The sequence below is a fragment of the Anomaloglossus baeobatrachus genome, chromosome 2, assembly GCF_048569485.1.
Source record: "Anomaloglossus baeobatrachus isolate aAnoBae1 chromosome 2, aAnoBae1.hap1, whole genome shotgun sequence".
NCBI lineage: Eukaryota > Metazoa > Chordata > Amphibia > Anura > Aromobatidae > Anomaloglossus > Anomaloglossus baeobatrachus.
In genome coordinates, this window is record NC_134354.1 from 377,792,355 (window position 1) to 377,816,256 (window position 23,902).

At 40.8% G+C, this 23,902-nt stretch overlaps 1 protein-coding gene across 1 annotated transcript in view; it reads right to left on the reverse strand.

Annotated features, from left to right (window-relative positions):
- The window catches only part of GRIK3 (glutamate ionotropic receptor kainate type subunit 3), a 1,015,705-nt gene that overhangs the window by 479,600 nt on the left and 512,203 nt on the right, over positions 1–23,902 (reverse strand). Inside the window, exon 5 of the mRNA XM_075336050.1 lies at positions 14,927–14,980. Coding sequence (XP_075192165.1) covers positions 14,927–14,980 — 54 coding nt within the window. The remainder of the gene's footprint in view (positions 1–14,926; positions 14,981–23,902) is intronic.

Below are 23,902 nucleotides of genomic sequence, written 5' to 3' on the forward strand. Positions count from 1 at the left end.
ATCTGTTCTATCTATCTATATTATCTGTTCTATCTAGCTATCTTTCTATATCTATCTATAATTTTTCAGGCTTTGGCCATCTTTTACACATTAAAAAAACATTCATTTCAGTATCATGCATTTTTTACCGGTACCAGTCACACGGATATCACACGGATATCACACATATGCAAATACGGACGTCACACGGACATCACACAGACGACACATGTATGACACACAGATGTCAAACATATAACCATACTGGTACGTGTGACTTGCACCTGTTTCAACACGGACGTCTCAAAGGGGCCTGACACCTTGGAATAGGAACTCGTCCTCGAGATCGAGTTATTTCACATAGAATTTCTGTTATATACATTTTATAATATTGATGTCATGATTGTTCATAGTGCAAAAATAATAGCAAGAAGAGTAAAATGATCATTCCTGTACTACATGTGGCAAAGAACATTGCACATAGCCTTATTTACATCAGCCAATACTGCTTTGGGATATATATAAATATATTTCATGACAGTCTAGCAATTGTTTTAGTGTCTTTTAAAAAATATTTCCTTAGGTTTTGGAAACATTTAGTGTTTTTTTTTGCGGAGGCAAGTGTTAATCTAGGGACTAAGGTTTGACTCAGGAGCATTTAGATGCTTACACTATGAAGTAATAGGCCAATTCATTAGGATCCCCAGGGCCTCATACTACTGAATCCTAGGCGCACGCAGAACAAGCTAAGAACACAGCCTGAAGGAACGCTGCATTATAACATCACCTCTGCAATATATCTGTCACTACTCACCAGTGGCGTTAATAGAGATTTCTTATCTACTCATTTATTACCGATCCCTTCTTACTCTACCTCTGGGCATACCTACACATTAAATGCATAAGTCATAATTAATAGAAGGTTTTCCTCCAGCTTAGTGGAATAGATAATTAATAATAAACATAAATTTGTTGGCTGTCGACTACTCAAATACCTAGAGAATTTTTATTTCTTACCAACTGAACTTCATAAAAATAGATATCAAAGGCCTATTGTGCACTGCGATGTTCTTAACATTTATATTTGTATCTTGTGGAGCCAGAAATTAAAAAGGAAATGAAAAATCAACTACTAAGGGATAAGGTACAAGAGGCTTAAATGCTTAGTTCTCGCATCGTGTGCCATTTTTGTGCGTAAACGTGAAAATGTGTGCCAAAAGGCAAAAAGATACATAGACATTAGATATTTAATCAGGAACAAAAAATATGCATCTGCTGGAAATAAAATTATTGAAAATTCACTCCTGTTCTATGAATATCTTTTTTAATTCAAATTTGTAAATCATCAATTGCGTGGATAAGAATGACAATGTGGTCCTATGGGACATTTTCGTTCATTATTAATTTGCTAAATAAACTATCTGTTATACTTGTGCTTTGCTCTATAAAGTGATGACAAGATAAGTATGAACATGACCAAAACCTTAGAATGCCAGGATCAGTCCATGCATTTCCCAGGCTCTATAGTGAATTCAAAAGTGTTTGCAGTTTCCACAATGCCCTTCATTTATTTGACCTATCGAGTACATGCTGTGAGCAGGGGTTTGACCAGATGACCCTGGAGGTCCCTTGCAACTATAACGTTATGTGATTCTATGATCCCGCCTGCGTGGGACCTCAATGTCGGTGCATGTACAAGACATAGGACGCGTCATGCACCCAGGCTTCAGAAGAGAAGGACAAAGATGGTCGAAAGAGGAGGCGCTGCACCCGGAGAACGGAGACACCAATCTGACCCATCTGCACTGTATCGACCGTTTGGATAAGTATTATAAAGTGATTTTTAAGTTCTACACAGTGGCCTGGGCTCTTATATACAGCATGTTAGAATGCTGTATACAAGAGCCCACTGGTGGCTGCAGCTTATAGTTGCCAAATCTGGTAACAGGTTCCCTTTCAAACTGGAAAAATAAATTTTAGACTATGTGCCCAAAAGCTGCTGAAAAATGTGCTTTTTTCATGCTTTTTTCATGCTTTTTCACATGCTTTATTTGATGTTTTTTTGTGCTTTTTTGTCATGGCAATAACGGGGATTAAGGCGCTGTACCCCCGTGATTGCCGACAGGTCTCCAGCTGATGTTAGAGCTGGGACCCAGCTCTCATTACTTGGAGTGGTGCTTGCACCGCTGCTGGCAATTTAACCCCCTTAATGCTGTGATTACTGCTATTAGAGCAGTCAAAAGGCAGGGATCTCTTACCTCTCCGTTGTGATCAGGTGCCTGGAAAGTGATCACGAGTACAGTGTCCATTTTAGGACATGATCATATATCAGTTTTAAACATCAGAAATACCCTGTTTTACCACTGACTGACAGCTGACTGTCAACTGATCACTGACTGACAACTGAGCACTGACTCAGACAACTAAGCACTGACTCTGACAACTGATCACTGACTCTGACAACTGATCACTGACTTGCCGCCAGGTCTCCAGCTGATGTTACAGCCGGTACTCAGCTCTCACTTCCTGGAGAGGTGCTCACGCTGCTCCTGGCAATTTAACCCCCTGAATGCTGCGATTAGTGCAATCGCAGCAGTCAGAAGGCAGGGAGATGGATCTCTTACCTCTACCTGGTGATCAGGTCCCTAGAAAGTGATTATGGGGGCCCGATCACTGCCATAGTAACCCTGGGTCATCACCATTACGACCCAAGCTTGCTGAAATATGGATCACCTCACAGACTGGAGTTCCCTCCAGCAAAGTCCCGCGGTAAAGCCCGCAACGTCTAGGTGCAGGGAACCCCGGTGACGTTCATGCATGTGGATCTGCAAGAAACCCCCATGATCCACCGGCAGAAACAAGATTCACCTTGTGACGTCAGTCAGGTTATCTGCAGTCACACGTGAATGTCCAGCTGTGACAGTCACTAACCTGAGTGACGTCACCACTAATCTCTGCACACTCTCTGCCTGCAGTTACAACATTCAGTCATGTTCCATGATCACATGCTGTAATTTCAGATCCAGCAGTGCTGGAATCTTCGTGGAACCTTGTGTGGATTTCGTCAGACCTTCAAAGGTGTTTTGGGGTTAAAAAAGTGGTAAAAGAGGGTGTTTCTTTTTCTTTTATTTCAAATAAAGGATTTTTCTGGTGTTGATGTTTATTTATTTTTACTTAGAGATTTGTGATGCGGGGTGTCATAGACGCCTGCCATCACTAATCTAGAGCTTAGTGACAGCTATGGGCTGTTATTAACCTCTTGTATTACCCTGATTGCCACTACACCAGGACAATTTGGAAGAGCTGGATAAAGCATCAAGCAGCAGGCAGCTGCAGGTTGCTATTCTTAGCCTGGGGGTGGCCTAATAACCATAGGACTCCCAAGGCTGAGAATACCAGCCCCCAGCTGTCGGGCTTTACCATGGCTGGTTATCAAAATTTGGGGGACCGCACACTGTTTTCTTTTTAATTATTTATTTAAATAATTTAAATAACCACAAGTGTGATGACCCTGAACTAGTCAGGGTGTCACAGGGAACTGCACTCCTTTTTCTTATGGTGGGGTCACTCAGAACCGTCTAAACATCAGAGCATGGAGGCAGGTCAGGACCATCAGCAATACCAACAGGAACGGATTCCAGGACGAGCTCCCGAGAGAGGCAGCAGCACCCAGAGACTTGGTTTACTTATGTTTCAAAGTCTATTTGATGGTTACAAGTGAAAAGGTTTTGGTACCGTGTTAGTCAGTTGAAAAATTATTGAATGTTCTCAGTGAGAGGAACAAAATTATAATCTTGTGATACCTTTTAATGGCTAATTAAAATAAAATAAAATAAAGTGATATTACAAAGGAAGCTTTCGAGACATCTCTGATCAAGGGACCTGAGATGTCTCGAAAGCTTGCTTTATAACATCCCTTTATTTTATTTTAGTTAGCCATTAAAAGGTATCACAAGATTATAATTTTGTTCCTCTCACTGAAAAAATTCAATAGTCTATTTGATGGTCGCACCAACATTCACACGGCCTGAGTGAATACGCTGCTCCCCCCTGCGTCCTGCCTGCTGCACAGTCTGCACCACCCTTCCATGCGCATCCCACTATCCAGAGTCCTAGAGCCTTCCCCTACCCGTGGAGGGAACATCATCTGGCTGCCCCACTCCATCTCCCCCACATACTCCAATCAGCAGCGGCAGTACGTCACTTATTGCGAACCACGGGTGGCATCACAAACACTAATCCCCTGTAAATAGTCCCCTTTTATTTTTGAGTGGCCGCGAGCCCCCGGGTCCAGAGACCCTTGAGCCATAATAAACCCCGGATCCAATCAGTCCGACTGCTGCAGGGGCGGTGCACAACACAGCCAAGATAAGGGCACGGCTGAGGGCTGCTGCAGTCTGTAGCTGGCTTTATCTGAGCTGGTATCAATAGAGGGGACCCTACAGCAATTGTTTTATTTATTTTTTTTATACCACAATATAGACCATGAGACAGCACTTGTGATTTCAACCAATCAACAGATGCTGTCTGGGGGCGGGGTCTGACTGCAGCCAATCAGATCCGCCTGTGGACAGGGAAACCAGTGAGTATTCATTAGAGATAATTGTCGGGCCCGGAAGAAACGCTGCAGCCGTGGGAACACTGTAATTATGTACTGCTTTAACCCATTTACTTCCTTTTCTTTTCACAGTGGCCGATCACAGCCATGCCAATACTTGACAATGCTGTGATGAGCAGGGAGAAGAAGGTTTTTGCCATCAGATCATTTACCTTGGCAGCATTTTTTGCATTAAATGATCCGATGTCCGATCCGGCCAAAAATCGTACAATTTTTTCCGATTTTTGCCAATCACGATTGTTCATCTCTTTTGCAGGGAGCCTCAGGGATGACAAAAAGCACATAAAAAAGCACAAAAAAAGCAATGGGCATTACTCGTGTTTTTATCCTGCATTGTTCGCTGACTTCATTGAAGTCAATTGGGTAAGAAAGCAGGAAAAAAAACGCTAGAAAAGCAACTGGAAAAGACGCAACATTGGCACAGCAAGTCACGATCATCATAGACTTTGCTGGGATGATTTTTTTCTTGCTTTTATTGATTAAAAAAAAAAGCAAGAAAAAATGCTAGAAAAAATGCTAAAAAGAGTCCTGTCGGCACAAGGCCTAATGGATTTTACCACCACTTTGATATGGCAACCTATCCATCAGTAATTAATAGGTGGGCATCTAGCACGTGACACACCCACTGATCGGCTGTTTGATGCAGACGCGGATGTAATTAGGAGCTCAGCTGCAGCATCTGCGAACTGCCACTCTTTACATTGTTTATGCCTTTGCCAGTGGAAGTGATGGACATCGAATATTGATGCCTTTTCCTAAAAAACACTTTAACTCTATTAATAAGAACATGGGGCAATATTTTACTGATAAGGACAGATTATCAATAGGGATGAGCGAATGTATTTGCCACTATTCGGTATCCGATGGATAACAGGCTATTTGCACCATTCGCTATCCGACAAATAAAACAGCATCCGCTCCGATACTTTCATTTTCATTTCTGACTTCCTGGCGCCTGTTTTCCAGCCAATGAACACATTTGATGTTGCTTGTGATCACAGTAACGCCGCAGCCATCTTTGTTGTGGTTTTACTGTGATTGGCTTGGCCGCACAGCTTCATAGGGGCTATATAAGCCAGTGGCCATTTTGTGAACAGACAGTCATTGGGGAGCTTGCGGTGTAGATAGACTGTAGTGTGTGCAGGAGAGCGTTCATAGATCCAACTAATAAACAGTCCTTCTAAGGGCTGAAGACAGTGTCCATTAGCTGCTAAAAGCTCCATAAATCGCCAGACCACAAATCTGTGAATGTGGACCCAGCTATAGGGCTAGTAACAGTGCAGTGCCTTGTAAGTGATAGTGTAAGACCCCGCGCTCGGCTCCAGCTGAGCCGCTTGGGTCCGGGCTCGTTGTTGGGTGGTTCGAGCACCTCCGGACCCGGGGTCACTTCGCTCTGAAAGGGGTTGCTGGCGCTTTTGGTGGAGGGTTAGGTAGGTGCACAGCCAGCGCCGCGCTTAAGTTCGTGACGCCACCCACAGGATGTGGTGAAGGTAGACACCACCGCTGCACCCGGGGGAGATGGTAGTGCAGCAAGATGTTAACCCCTCCGTGGGCAGGGATGGTGGCCCTGGGGCCAGTTGGGGATAGCTGGGCGGTGCAGGGCGGTTCGCCGCCGGATGGCACTGTTGTACTCACTGTTATTGACACATACAAGTCTCTGGTAAACCTAGGCTGCGTCTGGTCCCCCCACCCGGTTTGGTGGCCTTGGCCTTTCTCCTGCACCGTGTTGTGTATTTGGGCTGCCTGCGCTTCAGCGACGGGAGTCCGCTCCCCGGCTTTGTGGATGTCGGGAGAGCCCTTTTGCCCACAGACGCTGGCCCGTGGGATCTCTCTGCCTGTGCGGTGGCTTTCTATCCCCCTCGGTGGGCTGTTGTCTTCAGTCGGGACTTGGGTGGGAAAGGACCTATAGTCCAGACCGCAATCAGTTAATTAACTCAGTCCAGTGGATTCTGGACCTCTTTTCAGGGTCTGAGTACCCCCCTGTGTGCTCCGGTTTCCAAGTCGGTTCCCCGGGTCGGTACCAGCGGGCCACTACCCTGTCCCGGTCCACCATGGTTCCACCGAGCCATTTTCCCGGCTCCTGCAGGCTAAGGACATCGTTTGCCTCCTAGCCAAAGATGCCCGGGCTGCAACCCCGACACCTGTCAGACTGCTGCAGACCTGGGCACAGGCCTGCTTCCACACTGACTACTCACTACTCAAATCTACAACTGAACTGCCTGTGTTTCCTGCCTCAGGCCCTCTGAAATCCTAGGTGGGCATTGCCAACCGCCTAGCTCCGCCCCCTGGTGTGGTCATCAAGCACTGAGAGAGGTGACTATGTTTTACTTGTTGGCTGATGTTACCTTATTGGGGGACAGGTGTAATGCGGGGGTCTACCTGTGACTACCTGGCTAGTCTAGGGCATCACAATAGCGTTCGTGCTGTAAACTCCTAAATAGTCCTTCTAAGGGCTGAAGCCAGCAGTCAGTAGCTGTTAGTAGCTCCATTAATCGCCAGGCTGCAAAACAGTGAATGCGGACCCAGCTATAGGGCCAGTGTTAGTGCAATGCTTTGTTAGTGTGCTTGTACTGCATTTTTGTTGCATTCTGCATGCTTTTTTGACAAAGAGAATGCAAGTCTTTCGGTCTCTCTGTCTGCTTCGTCTGGGTGTCTCCCTGCAGAAAATGTATATCCCCGATAATGGTGCAAGACAGAGCACAGGCTGACTCCATTTGCTCCATTATAGTCAATGGCCCTGTCGGTACATGCGTCCGAAACACGCTTTGCGAGGGGGGAAGGGGAGTTTGGGCGGATGTCCCGATGGGACCAGTGAACTTAGGCAGAAACGCAATGTGAAAACAGCCTTACAACACTGTAGGAAAGCCATACCCCATGATTGCCTGTTGAAGCTGATTGAGAGATGTCAAGGGTGTGTATGTCTGTCATAAGAGTAACAGGGGGGTACTTTGAGGAATCAAAGAATTAGCACATATTCTCGTTTCTTTGCACGTTTTTTTTTACTTCTTGCTTCTATATATGCTCTATTGTGATTTTGATGCCTTCAGTCTTAATCTACAATGTGCATATTCCAATAAGGACAAGAAAAGCCAATGCATGAACAGGTGCTCAACCTTCTAGCCAGCACTATAATAAAATACATTATATATGAAAATAACTGTTTTTATCAAGAAGGGAAGGGGACTTTTGAATTTTTTTCTATTATTTGTAAATATTTTATATGCATGTATTTCTTTTTCAAAGTTTTTCCCTTAAAAGATCATTAAAGATAGTTAGGGAACATTTTAGTTTCTTTATTTATATCTATAGTAGGTCCAGTTGGAGGGGATATTATCCAATTGGAGTGACACAAGTCACTAGCTGAGCTGATCTTCTATGCTAGCGGAAACCCAGCGATCATGTGATCGCCAAATCCTACAGAAGCATCAGCAAAGCCGATGCTCCTCTACACTAAATATTGCTTATTCAGTGCTGTGTAACAAGCCAAATAGAAGCAGAAGCCATGTCTGACAGCCAGACTCTCAGCCTGCTAGATCACAAGAGTTGGAGCTATAACTCACCCCATAAGCGTATAGTAGTATGGGATAAAAGCCCAGCACCAAGTGCAGTAAACTAACTCTAATTAGTTATTATGGGGTTAAAAAAGGAATTAAGGAAATACGTAATCAACCTGTAATCAGAAATGCTCCAGGCAGACACTGCTTGTACAATGATTAAGCGTGTGCACATTATCTATAATACTGACAGTCACTGAAGTCTCCACAGGAGATGGATTTCTGTGTTGCATCCGAGCATAGATATTATAGAACATTGCGTCCACATGGCACACAGTCATTAGTCATTAGGTGCATTCATTAAACCACTCAATTCTATGATTGATATTTTGTTCTCTGGATATAGAATTTACTGTTTTATATTATGCATAGTATGTGCTGAAAATAAAGTTCACAATAACTAACATTATAAAGGGGTGTACAATGTGAGGCGAAAGGAGTGTTAACCTCTTATGAAGTCTTCTATCATGAAATTGTCACACTGAGATTTTTACAATCTTTGCCTGTTCAGACAACAGATTCTGACACACCGCCCGATAACTTCTCTGGTGTCTGTGATCAGCGCAGGCAGAGAATTGCGCTAACCTGTGGAGTTGTAGTTCATAGACAGGCTAGCAAGAGTTAATATCTGCTAGTTTGCTTTTTAGTCTCCTTTGATCACATGGTGTTGGGGAGCCAATTATATCTGCTCTCCTTGTTTATATGCTGCTAGATCCTTCCACCTATACCAGCTATAGTTTATCTTAGCTGGTCTGGTGAGGTGTTGTGATCCAGACTATCTGGTGAATGTAGTACTTGTTGCTGAGCACGGTTATGATTAACCCTTGTTGCCACCGACATGCTCATTCTTTTCTCTTGAGTCTCTTATTGTCTATTCTTTAGTTTAGGCAGTGTGTCTGAGGTTTAGTTTTCCTTTGTCTGTCTTTATCTGTGTTTCCTTCTCACTTCTGTGTCTTCCTACCCTGGTGGAAGGGGGGAATCAGATTAGTTTTGGTCGGAGTATAGCCAGGAATTGGACTCAGGCATCTCTGCTGTTAGGTGTAACCTTAAAGTTAGATTTAGCCATCTCTCGATATCACACAGTCACATCGTGACAGAACATTATAACAACATATAGGATCATAAAAAGGAAATATAGTACAACAAAAAAAATACAATTTTTATCTTATTACTATAGTAATTTAAGCTTTTTATATGTTTTTAGAAAAATGTAATATTTGCTATTACAAAGGGGGAATACACTGGCGGCTTTGAATGCCAATATTACAGCAGCAACTGGTATAAATACATAGGAAATATTGCACACAACACTTGGAAATATAGGATAATTATGAACCTGTCATGGTTTAAATGCAGACCGATCTGTGGACAGTGCAGAATAGTGAAGGAGAAGATGAACAGAATGATTATAGGTTTGGTAGAAAAGATTCATATAACTTACATTTTATTCATTGAAATCCCCAGTGTCTGTACACATTTGAGTCCATTGAATGGTCCTACTAGTGAATGACAGCTATATTTTTACACCATGTGTAGAATTATTAGGTAAGTTGTATTTTAGAGGAATTGTTTTATTATTGATCAACAACCATGTTCTCAATCAACCCAAAAGACTCGTAAATATCAAAGCTTAATATTTTTCTAAGTTGGAGTCGGTTTTTTTTTAGATTTATCAATCTTAGGAGGATGCAGTGCTGCCCAAAAGTATTGACACCCCTGCAATTCTGTCAGATAATACTCAGTTTCTTATTGAAATTGATTGCAATCACAAATTCTTTGGTATTATTATCTTCATTTATTTTGCTTGCAGTGAAAAAACACAAAAGAGAATGAAACAAAAATCAAGTCATTGATCATTTCACACAAAACTCTAAAAATGGGCCAGACAAAAGTACTGGCACCCTTAGGGGTACTTTGCATGCTGCGACATCGCTAGCCGATTGTAGCGATGCCGAGCATGATAGTCCTTGCCCCCATCGCAGATGCGATATCTTGTGATAGCTGCAAGTAGCGAACATTATCGCTACGGCAGCTTCACAGGCACTTACCTGCCCTGCGACGTCGCTGTGGCCGGCGACCCGCCTCCTTCCCAAGGGGGCGGGTCATGTGGCATCACAGCGACATCACACGGCAGGCAACCAATAGAAGCGGAGGGGCGGAGATGAGCGGGATGTAAACATCCGGCCCATCTCCTTCCTTCCTCATTGCAGGCGGGACGCAGGTAAGGAGATGTTCCTCGCTACTGCGGCTTCATACACAGCAATGTGTGCTGCCGCAGGAACGAGGAACAACATCGTACCTGTCGCTGCTGCGAAATTACGGAAATGACCGACACTACACAGATCACCGATTTTCAACGCTTTTGCGATCGTTTATCGGTGCTTCTAGGCTTTACACGTTGCCATGTCGTTACTGGCGCCGGATGTGTGTCACTTTCGATTTGACCCCGACGAGATCGCAGTAGCGATGTCGCAATGTGCAAAGTACCCCTTAGCCTAATACTTGGTTGCACAACCTTTAGCCAAAATAACTGCGAACAACCGCTTCCGGTAAACATCAATGAGTTTCTTACAATGCTCTGCTGGAATTCTAGACCATTCTTCTTTGGCAAACTGCTCCAGGTGCCTGAGATTTGAAGGGTGCCTTCTCCAAACTGCCATTTTGAGATTTATCCACAGGTGTTCTATGGAATTCAGGTATGGACTTATTGCTGGCCACTTTAGTAGTCTCCAGTGCTTTCTATCAAACCATTTTCTAGTGCTTTTTGAAGTGTGTTTTGGGTCATTGTCCTGCTAGAAGACCCATGACCTCTGAGGAAGACCCAGCTTTCTCACACTGGGCCCTACATTATGCTGCAAAATTTGTTGGTAGTCTTCAGACTTCATAATGCCATGCACACGGTCAAGCAGTCCAGTGCCAGAGGCAGCAAAGCAACCCCAAAACATCAGGGAACCTCTGCCATGTTTGACTGTATGGACCGTGTTTTTTTCTTTGAATGCCTCTTTTTTTTTCCTGTAAACTCTATGTTCATGGCATTCCCAAAAAGCTCTACTTTTGTCTCATCTGACCAGAGAACATTCTCCAAACATTTTAGGCTTTCTCAGGTAAGTTTTGGCAAACTCCAGCCTGGCTTTTTTATGTCTCGGGGTAAGAAGTGGGGTCTTCCTGGGTATCCTACCATACAGTCCCTTTTCATTCAGACGCTGACGGATTGACACTGTTGTACCCTCGGACTGCAGGGCAGCTTGAATTAGTTTGGATGTTAGTCGAGGTTCTTTATCCACCATCCGCACAATCTTGCGTTGAAATCTCTCGGCAATTTTTCTTTTTCTTCCACATCTAGGGAGGTTAGCCACAGTGCCATGGGCTTTAAACTTCTTGATGACACTGCGCACCGTAGACACAGAAACTTTCAGGTCTTTCAGGTGTTTGGAGATGGACTTGTAGCCTTGAGATTGCTCATGCTTCCTCACAATTTGGATTCTCAAGTTCTCAGACAGTTCTTTGGTCTTCTTTCTTTTCTCCATGCTCAATGTGGTACACACAAGACACAGGACAGAGGTTGAGTCAACTTTAATCCATGTCAACTGGCTGCAAGTGTGATTTAGTTATTGCCAACACCCGTTAGGTACCACAGGTAACTTACAGGTGCTGTAAATTACACAAATTAGAGAAGCATCACATGATTTTTCAAACAGTGCCAATACTTTTGTCCACCCCCTTTTTTATGTTTGGTGTGGAATTATATCCAATTTGGCTTTATGACATTTTTTTTTTCATTGAAGACAAATTAAATGAAGATAATAATACCAAAGAATTTGTGATTGCAATCATTTTTAAGAAGAAACTGAGTATTATCTGACAGAATTGCAGGGGTGCCAATACTTTTGGCCAGCACTGTATCTGTTTGTGCAGTTAACTATTACAGTGCAGAATTATTAGGCAACTTAATAAAAGCAAAATATATTCCTATCTCACTTGTTTATTTTCACCAGGTAAACCAATATAACTGCACAAAATTTAGAAATAAACATTTCTTAAATGAAAACAAAACCCAAAAAAATGAGTGACCAATATAGCCACCTTTCTTTATGATCACACTCCACAGCCTACCATCCATAGATTCTGTCAGTTGCTTGTTCTGTTTACGATCAACATTGCATGCAGCAGCCACCACAGCCTCCAAGACATTGTTCCGAAATGGGTGTACTGTTTTCCCTCCCTGTAGATCTCACATTTTATGAGGGACTACAGGTTCTTTATGGGGTTCAGATCAGGTGAACAAGGGGGCCATATCATTATATTTTCATCTTTTAGACCTTTACTTGCCAGCCACGCTGTGGAGTAGTTGGATGCATATGATGGAGCATTGTCCTACATGAAAATCATGTTTTTCTTGAACAATACCGACTTCTTCCTGTACCACTGCTTGAAGAAGTTGTCTTCTAGAAACTGGCAGTAGGTATGGGAGTTGAGCTTCACTCCATCCTCAACCCGAAAAGGTCCCACAAGTTCATCTTTGATGTTACCAGCACATACCAGTACCTCACCTCCACCTTGCTGGTGTCTGAGTCGGAATGGAGCTCTCTGCCCTTTACTGATCCAGCCTCTGGCCCATCCATCTGGCCCATCAAGAGTCACCCTCATTTCATCAGTCCATAAAACCTTTGAAAAATCATTAAGATATTTCTTGGCCCAGTCTTGACGTTTTATCTTATGTTTCTTGTTGTGGTCGTTTTTCAGCCTTCCTTACCTTGGCCATGTCCCTGAGTATGGCACACCTTGTGATTTTTGATACTCCAGTAACGTTGCAGCTCTGAAATATGGCCAGACTGGTGGCAAATGGCATCTTGGCAGCTTCACGCTTGATTTTCCTCAATTCATGGGCAGTTATTTTGTGCCTTTTTTGCCCAACATGCTTATTGCGACCCTGTTGACTATTTGCCATGAAACGCTTGATTGTTCGGTGATCACGCTTCAAAAGTTTGGCAATTTCAAGACTGCTGCATCACTCTGCAAGACATCTCACAATTTTGGACTTTTCAGAGCCCGTCAAATCTCTCTTCTGACCCCTTTGCCAAAGTAAAGGAAGTTGCCTATTAATTAAGCACACCTTGTATAGGGTATTGATGTCATTACACCACACCCCTCCTCATTACAGAGATGCACATCACCTGATTGACTTAATTGGTAGTTGGCTCTCAAGCCTATACAGCTTGGAGTAGGACAACATGTATAAAAAGTATCATGCAATCAAAATTCTAATTTGCCTAATAATTCTGCACACAGTGTATGCAGTCATAAAGTGAAGACCTGCTTTGGAGGTGGAAATAGGCTCTCATGGCTTTTGGGATATAACTTTGCACCAGTGATGATATGTCTGCACCTGACCTGTGGCCATTAAATGAGCCCTGATCTGCTACATGCAACCTGATTAGTGTTTCCTTGAAAGGTTATTTAGACATACTGATGAAAGTTTTGTGTGCATATCTCATCGTTCGCATTACATGTCCTATTTGCACAAAATGATGTACTGCCAAGAATGATGATTTTTAAGCAAGATTAAAATAATTTCCTCAAATTAATAAGGATTTTGCTCATTGGGTTGCATCAAAGACATACAGAGAAATAAGAAAGTTGGCTCTGGAAAGAAAGGAAAGTCTCTGGGACCTGTCATGAATTACTTCATGGATGATGACCTCATGTTTACATAGGAGACTTATATGTAAGGGACTGGTATCAGACTGGAGATCATGAAACAGTGCCTATAATGAAATGGTAAATGTATAATCATGGAACCGAGCAGGGAAAAATTACCAAGTTAAAATACTCCAGGTGAGTTAGTATTGGAGTACATTCACACGTTGGAATTGTATTGATTGTGTTATGTCTTCCTCGATAGTGAGTCTCCTGACCTAAATTATCAGCCTCTGTTATGCATATATATCCTAGAAAGTGCATGTATCCTTAGATGTATAAGAGGAGTGCAACTTTAATGAACATGCAGTATACTGTATATGAAATACAATGCGCTTTTTTGATATTCAGCTCATGGAGAGGTAACTTCATTCAATACGAGTGTATCAACTGCTCATAGCAGGACTAGCCACTTAAGGTCTGCCTATGAATGAAAATTTATATTTTGAAAATCGTCAGGAATTTACATATAAGAGGGCCTATTCATTAAGACTGGCACTGTACACAGAAGTATTTATGAAGAAGTGTGCTGGACTAGGATGCACTAAATCCATTAGGAGGTTCATGCCACATAATGAATTTGACAAAGCTTCTCGATAACATAAACCTACTTGCAACTCACCAGTAATGCTACTCCAGTCGAGAACTGGAGTATCATGTTTGGCATAAGTAATAGTGAAACTTTTGATGAATTCGGCAGCTGGGCATACCACACCCCTTCCCGGCAATGCTCCGCACACTTTGATGGATCTCACTGGGACTGAATTGAAAATACCAAAGTTGCAACAGGAAAATTGCAACTTTTTAAAGTGTCTTACATTTCTGGCATAAATATTTTGGTAACTCAACCCCAAAGTATAATAGACCTTTGTAGAACTTCTCAACAATATAGAATATAAGCCCGCAAGGTTAGTGCCCTCTACTCTCTGTACCAGTCTGTCTATTCCAACTTGTATATGTATTTTGTATGTAACCCCTTCTCATGTACAGCACCATGGAATCAATGGTTCTCTATAAATAAATAAATAAATACATAAATAACATCAATAAGACCATCAAAGCAGTATTTGAACCTTACCAACGTAGTAAAGATGTAATGATAATATTCTGTCATCATCCCCATTGCCATTGCCTGCAAAACAAGCATAAATGTATAACATGAGAAATTAATTGGAAAAATACCTTTAGACATTGATTGCAGACATAAACAAAATAACAAAATGGGGCAACAGGTCTAAGTATAGGTGTAGTGTGTACAGTTGTCAAATTTCCATAGCAAAACAGGTATGCAGCAATAGACATTATCAGTTACATGTCTACATTTTTTATTTTACTTTATTTTTTTTTTCAACAAAATTCTCTTCCCAGAAATTACAATATAAGAATTTCTAGGTAGGTCCAAAAAGCCAGCACTGAATTGGCAAGTAAAATAGATATGCCCCCAAAAAATAGTTTGAGACACTCACTTTATGAGGTGTAACCACCGATAAATGTGTGGATTTTCAAAAGTTTTCTTTTTGATTTGAAAAAAAAATTACTCCCTCCTTCACAAAAACAATAACACTACAAATGTTTGCCGTCAACAAGCAAACACACCACTTGACATTTATTTCGGACTCATCTATGAAAAATATTGTACTCACTTACTTCTGCTTTCTAATACATTAAACAATAAGTATATATATATATATATATATATATATATATATATATATATATATATATATTAGTTGTAAGTCCAAGCAGCTGGATAGATGCCAATTACACAATATAACTAAGCAATCACACTGAGACTGGCACTACTTCTGGCATGTCTCCTGTCTCTCTATTGACTCTCTGTATCACAAACCATTTCATTGATATCTTTCACTGCTGTGATTATTCACCAAATTACTTCACTGCTGCAGTTAATAAATACATTTGTCCAATGCAGTTATTGGGGATATGTGTCCAATCTTTTAGTGCTTTGTCTTCATGTCTTTATTTTTGTACTCTCAGTATCCTAAAAAAGGTTGCTGCATTCCCTGCCTTGGCTTTTATACAGGTATAGAAGGAGGCTGTGGACAAAAAAGCGCAAATAGGGTCTTACCCCGATATATGTGGGGTGGGGAAGGGGGAGTAAACTCACTCACCTGATGTAGTTGTGACAGTCACAACTACTATAAGTGCATGTAAAACAAGATCCACGGCTGCAGCCACCCAGTGGCAGACATCAGAGAGCAATAGAGAAGGGTGTTCAATTGCCGCGCCAACAGATCACTCATTCAGATGATGAAGACCAATGTCACTTTATTTTCATACAGGTCTACGCGTTTCTGGAGCACCTGCTCCCTTCCTCAGGACCATCAGGTTAAAAATAACATCAAATCTGTTCCACAGAGATCAGACACATCATAAGTAGTGAAAATGACATCATAGGGACCACCCCCTTAAGAAAAAAACAGCGGGAAAAGGCTGCCACGTTGTCAGCTATGACGTTTACATAGAAACAATAAAAAAAAAAATAAAAAAAAACATCAAACACATGAATGTCAAAAAACACCTCTGTAAATTGTGAATCACACCCATTACATGTTGCATGAAAAAACGGGATGTGTGTAAAAAATAAAATACATAATGATAATAATTAAACCGTGTATATGCATGACATGTCCATATAATATGAAAAAATGAACATGAAACAGTGTAGAACCCGGAGAAGTACGGGTGCATGAAACATCAAGTGCATACTGTGCTTAAGCAGAGATGGAAGAGCGTCAGCATCAGTCTCTGCCGCCACCAAAGGGGAATGAAAAACAAGTGAAAACCGATGTGGATTGAACCTCAGGTAAGAGCAAGTGTAGTTGAGTGTGCAAAACATGGGAACATAGAAACCCCGACAGTAATAGCTCACGGGCAAAGGCTCATGACCGCAGTGTACTATAGGGCAAGAGCGTGGGAAAAAAAGGTCTGAGCATGCGCCCAGGATAAGTATCAGGAACCGACAGGTCAAACAAGTTCAAAACCGTGGGAACCAATCTACAGCGCATGCGTGGCAGCCGAAAAATAAAACAGATACCGAGAAATATAGATAAAAAGAGGGGAAAAAATCCCAGGGACACCAACAATACAAAAATAGAATTAATATATAAGGAATTGAAAAATTGGAGAAAAAGGAAGGAAGCAGAAGAAACCAAAAAATCCTTTGATGTCATGAAATCACAGATAGATCAATCTGTTGAGTCCCATCACCCAAGAGAAATTAACACCGTGAATAAGAGGGATCTAATCAAAGAATACCCTACAACCATATATATACACATAAAAACACAGAAAAAAACAGAGAAAAAGAACGGGACAAAATGCATATATACATCTGACTGTATATATGAAAAACTATATAACCACAATAGTGTAAAAACATATGTACACCTATATAATTGCATATGTCATATAACACATACTATAATAAGAGGCCCAAATATAGAGCACATGGGCCCAGGTCCATAGAGGACAATGATAATGAAAACTATGATCAAAAATATGTATATAAAAATATATATATTTTAAATGTATAAAAATATATATAATAAAATTAAATAAATATTAAATAAATATTAATATCCCATATCTGAATGGCCAAAGGTGAGATATGTATAAATTATCGTAGATAAGAAAATACAAGATAAAAATAGTTAAAATTGCATAAAAGGAAGGGAGGTAAAAAAATCCATATGTATATATGTGGAAAATAAATACAGTTTAAAAACATGATAAACAATGTCAGTTAAATAAATCAGTTACCTCATTAAGGCCCCGAGGTTTTAAGGTGTTGAGTTTGTAGATCCAGTAGGTTTCTTTTTTATTTAAGATCTCCATCCTATTGGGATTATGGGTGGGTATCTGCTCGATTGGAGTGACTTTTAACTCAATTTTTTTGTTATGATATATAGTAGTGTGCCGGGATAATCCATGTAGCATATATCCCACCTTGATATTGTGCCTGTGAGAATTAATTCTATTATGCAGGGCTTGGGTCGTCCTCCCCACATACCGCTTATTGCAATCACACTCGATCAAATAGATAACATAATCTGATTGACAGTTAAGGTGTCCTTGTATAGGGAAAAAAGTATCTCCCAGGTCAGACCCAAAACTGACCCTACCATGTTGTATCGATTTACAGCATAAACAATTTTTAGCCATACATCTATAGCTTCCCAAAGGTTTACTGGTACTGATAATGTTGGAAGGACTCCTCAATCTACTTGGTGCCAACTGGTTCTTTAAGTTGGAGGCCCTACGAAACGTGATTCCAGGGAGGGGGGGTAAAACATTCTTGAGAAAAGGGTCATTATGAAGTACAGACCAGTGTTTCTTTAGTATTCCCCTAATAGCATCACTATCACAACTGAACGTTGTAAGAAAATTCGATGAAAACTCATTTTTGGAAACGGGTTTAACATTTGACGACACGGTTGTGCTGGAAGGAACATCTAGAACCTGATGCCTATTAGTCTGATACGCTTTCTTAATAACAGGCAGAGGGTATCTTTTATTCAGAAACCTTTCCTTCAGGACCAAGGCTTGATCCTTGAAATCACCATCTAATGTGCAGTTTCTCCTGACTCTCTGGTATTGGTTTTTGGGGATGTTAAGCAGCCATTTGTTATAATGGTTACTGTTAAAATTAATGTAACCATTGCAACCTACTTTTTTGAAAAAGATTTTTGTCAGGATTGAACCTTCAGTATGTGAAATAGTAAGGTCTAGGAAGTCAATGGAGGACTGGTTCACAGTAGGTGAGAACCTCAGACCCCAAGTATTGTTCACTATACCCTCTAGAAAAATAGAGAGGTTATTGTCAGTGTTGTCCCAGATTAAGAATAGGTCATCTATGTACCTCTTATAAGTCACCACATGTTTGAAAAGTTCGGAGGAGTAAACATGCTGCATCTCAAAAAGCCCCATTATTAGATTTGCAAAAGTGGGTGCAGCTTTCGAGCCCATGGCTACGCCACAGCATTGATGGTAGATCTTATCTTAGAATGTGAAAAAGTTGTTCTTGGAAATAAATTCCATACTGTCCAAGACAAAATTCTTTTGTGCAGCAGGTAGGCGATCATCTACCTCTAGAAACTGTTTGAAGCATTCAAGCCCAAGGTCATGAGAAATATTCGTCGCATGTTTTTAATCTGAAAAGCTACCTTAGGGATTCTCCTCATCTTATAGATATCCTAAAGAGTGTCACATGGAGGGATTCGTTTCTTTTTGTGACCTTAGATATCGCATCCCTTTACACGAATATTTCTCATGACCTTGGGCTTGAATGCTTCAAACAGTTTCTAGAGGTAGATGATCGCCTACCTGCTGCACAAAAGAATTTTGTCTTGGACAGTATGGAATTTATTTCCAAGAACAACTTTTTCACATTCCAAGATAAGATCTACCATCAATGCTGTGGCGTAGCCATGGGCTCGAAAGCTGCACCCACTTTTGCAAATCTAGTAATGGGGCTTTTTGAGATGAAGCATGTTTACTCCTCCGAACTTTTCAAACATGTGGTGACTTATAAGAGGTACATAGATGACCTATTCTTAATCTGGGACAACACTGACAATAACCTCTCTATTTTTCTAGAGGGTATAGTGAACAATACTTGGGGTCTGAGGTTCTCACCTACTGTGAACCAGTCCTCCATTGACTTCCTAGACCTTACTATTTCACATACTGAAGGTTCAATCCTGACAAAAACCTTTTTCAAAAAAGTAGATTGCAATGGTTACATTAATTTTAACAGTAACCATTATAACAAATGGCTGCTTAACATCCCCAAAAACCAATACCAGAGAGTCAGGAGAAACTGCACATTAGATGGTGATTTCAAGGATCAAGCCTTGGTCCTGAAGGAAAGGTTTCTGAATAAAAGATACCCTCTGCCTGTTATTAAGAAAGCGTATCAGACTAATAGGCATCAGGTTCTAGATGTTCCTTCCAGCACAACCGTGTCGTCAAATGTTAAACCCGTTTCCAAAAATGAGTTTTCATCGAATTTTCTTACCACGTTCAGTTGTGATAGTGATGCTATTAGGGGAATACTAAAGAAACACTGGTCTGTACTTCATAATGACCCTTTTCTCAAGAATGTTTTACCCCCCCTCCCTGGAATCACGTTTCGTAGGGCCTCCAACTTAAAGAACCAGTTGGCACCAAGTAGATTGAGGAGTCCTTCCAACATTATCAGTACCAGTAAACCTTTGGGAAGCTATAGATGTATGGCTAAAAATTGTTTATGCTGTAAATCGATACAACATGGTAGGGTCAGTTTTGGGTCTGACCTGGGAGATACTTTTTTCCCTATACAAGGACACCTTAACTGTCAATCAGATTATGTTATCTATTTGATCGAGTGTGATTGCAATAAGCGGTATGTGGGGAGGACGACCCAAGCCCTGCATAATAGAATTAATTCTCACAGGCACAATATCAAGGTGGGATATATGCTACATGGATTATCCCGGCACACTACTATATATCATAACAAAAAAATTGAGTTAAAAGTCACTCCAATCGAGCAGATACCCACCCATAATCCCAATAGGATGGAGATCTTAAATAAAAAAGAAACCTACTGGATCTACAAACTCAACACCTTAAAACCTCGGGGCCTTAATGAGGTAACTGATTTATTTAACTGACATTGTTTATCATGTTTTTAAACTGTATTTATTTTCCACATATATACATATGGATTTTTTTACCTCCCTTCCTTTTATGCAATTTTAACTATTTTTATCTTGTATTTTCTTATCTACGATAATTTATACATATCTCACCTTTGGCCGTTCAGATATGGGATATTAATATTTATTTAATATTTATTTAATTTTATTATATATATTTTTATACATTTAAAATATATATATTTTTATATACATATTTTTGATCATAGTTTTCATTATCATTGTCCTCTATGGACCTGGGCCCATGTGCTCTATATTTGGGCCTCTTATTATAGTATGCGTTATATGACATATGCAATTATATAGGTGTACATATGTTTTTACACTATTGTGGTTATATAGTTTTTCATATATACAGTCAGATGTATATATGCATTTTGTCCCGTTCTTTTTCTCTGTTTTTTTCTGTGTTTTTATGTGTATATATATGGTTGTAGGGTATTCTTTGATTAGATCCCTCTTATTCACGGTGTTAATTTCTCTTGGGTGATGGGACTCAACAGATTGATCTATCTGTGATTTCATGACATCAAAGGATTTTTTGGTTTCTTCTGCTTCCTTCCTTTTTCTCCAATTTTTCAATTCCTTATATATTAATTCTATTTTTGTATTGTTGGTGTCCCTGGGATTTTTTCCCCTCTTTTTATCTATATTTCTCGGTATCTGTTTTATTTTTCGGCTGCCACGCATGCGCTGTAGATTGGTTCCCACGGTTTTGAACTTGTTTGACCTGTCGGTTCCTGATACTTATCCTGGGCGCATGCTCAGACCTTTTTTTCCCACGCTCTTGCCCTATAGTACACTGCGGTCATGAGCCTTTGCCCGTGAGCTATTACTGTCGGGGTTTCTATGTTCCCATGTTTTGCACACTCAACTACACTTGCTCTTACCTGAGGTTCAATCCACATCGGTTTTCACTTGTTTTTCATTCCCCTTTGGTGGCGGCAGAGACTGATGCTGACGCTCTTCCATCTCTGCTTAAGCACAGTATGCACTTGATGTTTCATGCACCCGTACTTCTCCGGGTTCTACACTGTTTCATGTTCATTTTTTCATATTATATGGACATGTCATGCATATACACGGTTTAATTATTATCATTATGTATTTTATTTTTTACACACATCCCGTTTTTTCATGCAACATGTAATGGGTGTGATTCACAATTTACAGAGGTGTTTTTTGACATTCATGTGTTTGATGTTTTTTTTTTTTTTTTTTTTATTGTTTCTATGTAAACGTCATAGCTGACAACGTGGCAGCCTTTTCCCGCTGTTTTTTTCTTAAGGGGGTGGTCCCTATGATGTCATTTTCACTACTTATGATGTGTCTGATCTCTGTGGAACAGATTTGATGTTATTTTTAACCTGATGGTCCTGAGGAAGGGAGCAGGTGCTCCAGAAACGCGTAGACCTGTATGAAAATAAAGTGACATTGGTCTTCATCATCTGAATGAGTGATCTGTTGGCGCGGCAATTGAACACCCTTCTCTATTGCTCTCTGTTGGCTTTTATACAGAACATAGCTACCTATCCTAATTGACTGCACTATATTATATGATGTGATAGCTGTAAACCATTATGAGCCTGCACAGTCGGACTTGAGGTCATGTCGACATTCCATGACTGCTCTTCATCACACTCTTTCTGTGATGGTATCCTTCAAGTTTATATCTTTGGCCTTTGGAACAACTCATAAAGAACCATGATTTTCTTTAGCACCTATATACTGATGACGCTCAAGTCTTAATCGCTGGCCCAGATGTCACCTCTCTTCTATCCAGAATCCCACAGTGTGTATAATCTATATTTTACTGTTTCTCATCATGCTTTCTAAAACTCAATGTGGACAAAACAAAACAAAACTCAGCATCCTTCCTCCATTTAACATTACCCCCTACTTGATCTACCTATGACAGTAAATGACACATATTTTCTCCTGTATCACAAGTCTGTTATGTGGTCGTAACTCTTGACTCTGCACTGCTCTTCAAACCATATACCTAAGCCCTTAGCTCCTCCTGCCGCTAACAACTTAAAACAATTTCTAGAATCCACTTGTTCCTAAGATCTGAATCAACAAAAATATTAATACCTGCCCTCATCACCTCCTTCCTCAAGTACTGCAATATTCTCCTCTTGGACCACTAGATAATGATCTTGCATCCCTTCAGTCTACATCTAACTATACTTATTTTGTTACAGACATCTCCCCTAAAAGCTCGTCTGCAAATCCCCTAACTGGTTTCCAATTCTAAAGTGAATTTAGTTTATTTTTCTAACAATATAATGAGGTAACCACAGCACTTCAGTTTTCCAGGTGCCCATGTAGGATCCAATCCCAATAATAATCAGTTTTAAAGACTTGCCACTCAGATGTACATTACAGACCAAACGTTTGGACATACCTCATTCAAAGAGTCTTCTTTATTTTCATGACTCTAAAAATTGTAGATTCACATTGAAGACATCAAAACTATGAATGAAAACATGTGGAATGAAATACTTAAAAAAGTGTGAAACAACTGAAAATATGTCTGATATTCTAGGTTCTTCAAAGTAGCCACCTTTTGCTTTGATTATTGCTTTGTACACTCTTGGCATTCTCTAGATGAGCTTCAAGAGGTAGTCACCGGAAATGGTCTTCCAACAGTCTTGAAGGAGTCTCCAGAGATTCTTAGCACTTGTTGGCCCTTTTGCCTTCACTCTGCGGTCCAGCTCACCCCAAACCATCTCGATTGGGTTCAGGTCTGGTGACTGGTGGAGGTCAGGTCATCTGGCGTAGCACCCCATCACTCTCCTTCTTAGTCAAATAGCCCTTACACAGCCTGGAGGTGTGGTTGGGGTCATTGTCCTGTTGAAAAATAAATGATGGTCCAACTAAATGCAAACCGGATGGAATAGCACGCCGCTGCAAGATGCTGTCGTAGCCATGCTGGTTCTGTATGCCTTCAATTTTGAATAAATCCCGAACAGTGTCACCAGCAAAGCACCCCCACACCATCACACCTCCTCCTCCATACTTCACGGTGGGAACCAGGCATCTAGAGTCCATCCGTTCACCTTTTCTACAAAGACACGGTAGTTATTCCAAAGATCTCAAATTTGGACTCATCAGACCAAAGCACAGATTTCCACTGGTCTATTGTCCATTTCTTGTGTTCTTTAGCCCAAACAAGTCTCTTCTGCTTGTTGTCTGTCCTTAGCAGTGGTTTCCTAGCAGCTATTTTACCATGAAGGCCTGCTGTACAAAGTCTCCTCTTAACAGTTGTTCTAGAGATGAGAAGGTGTGTCCAAACTTTTGTCTGTACTGTATGAAGATGAATAATTTTT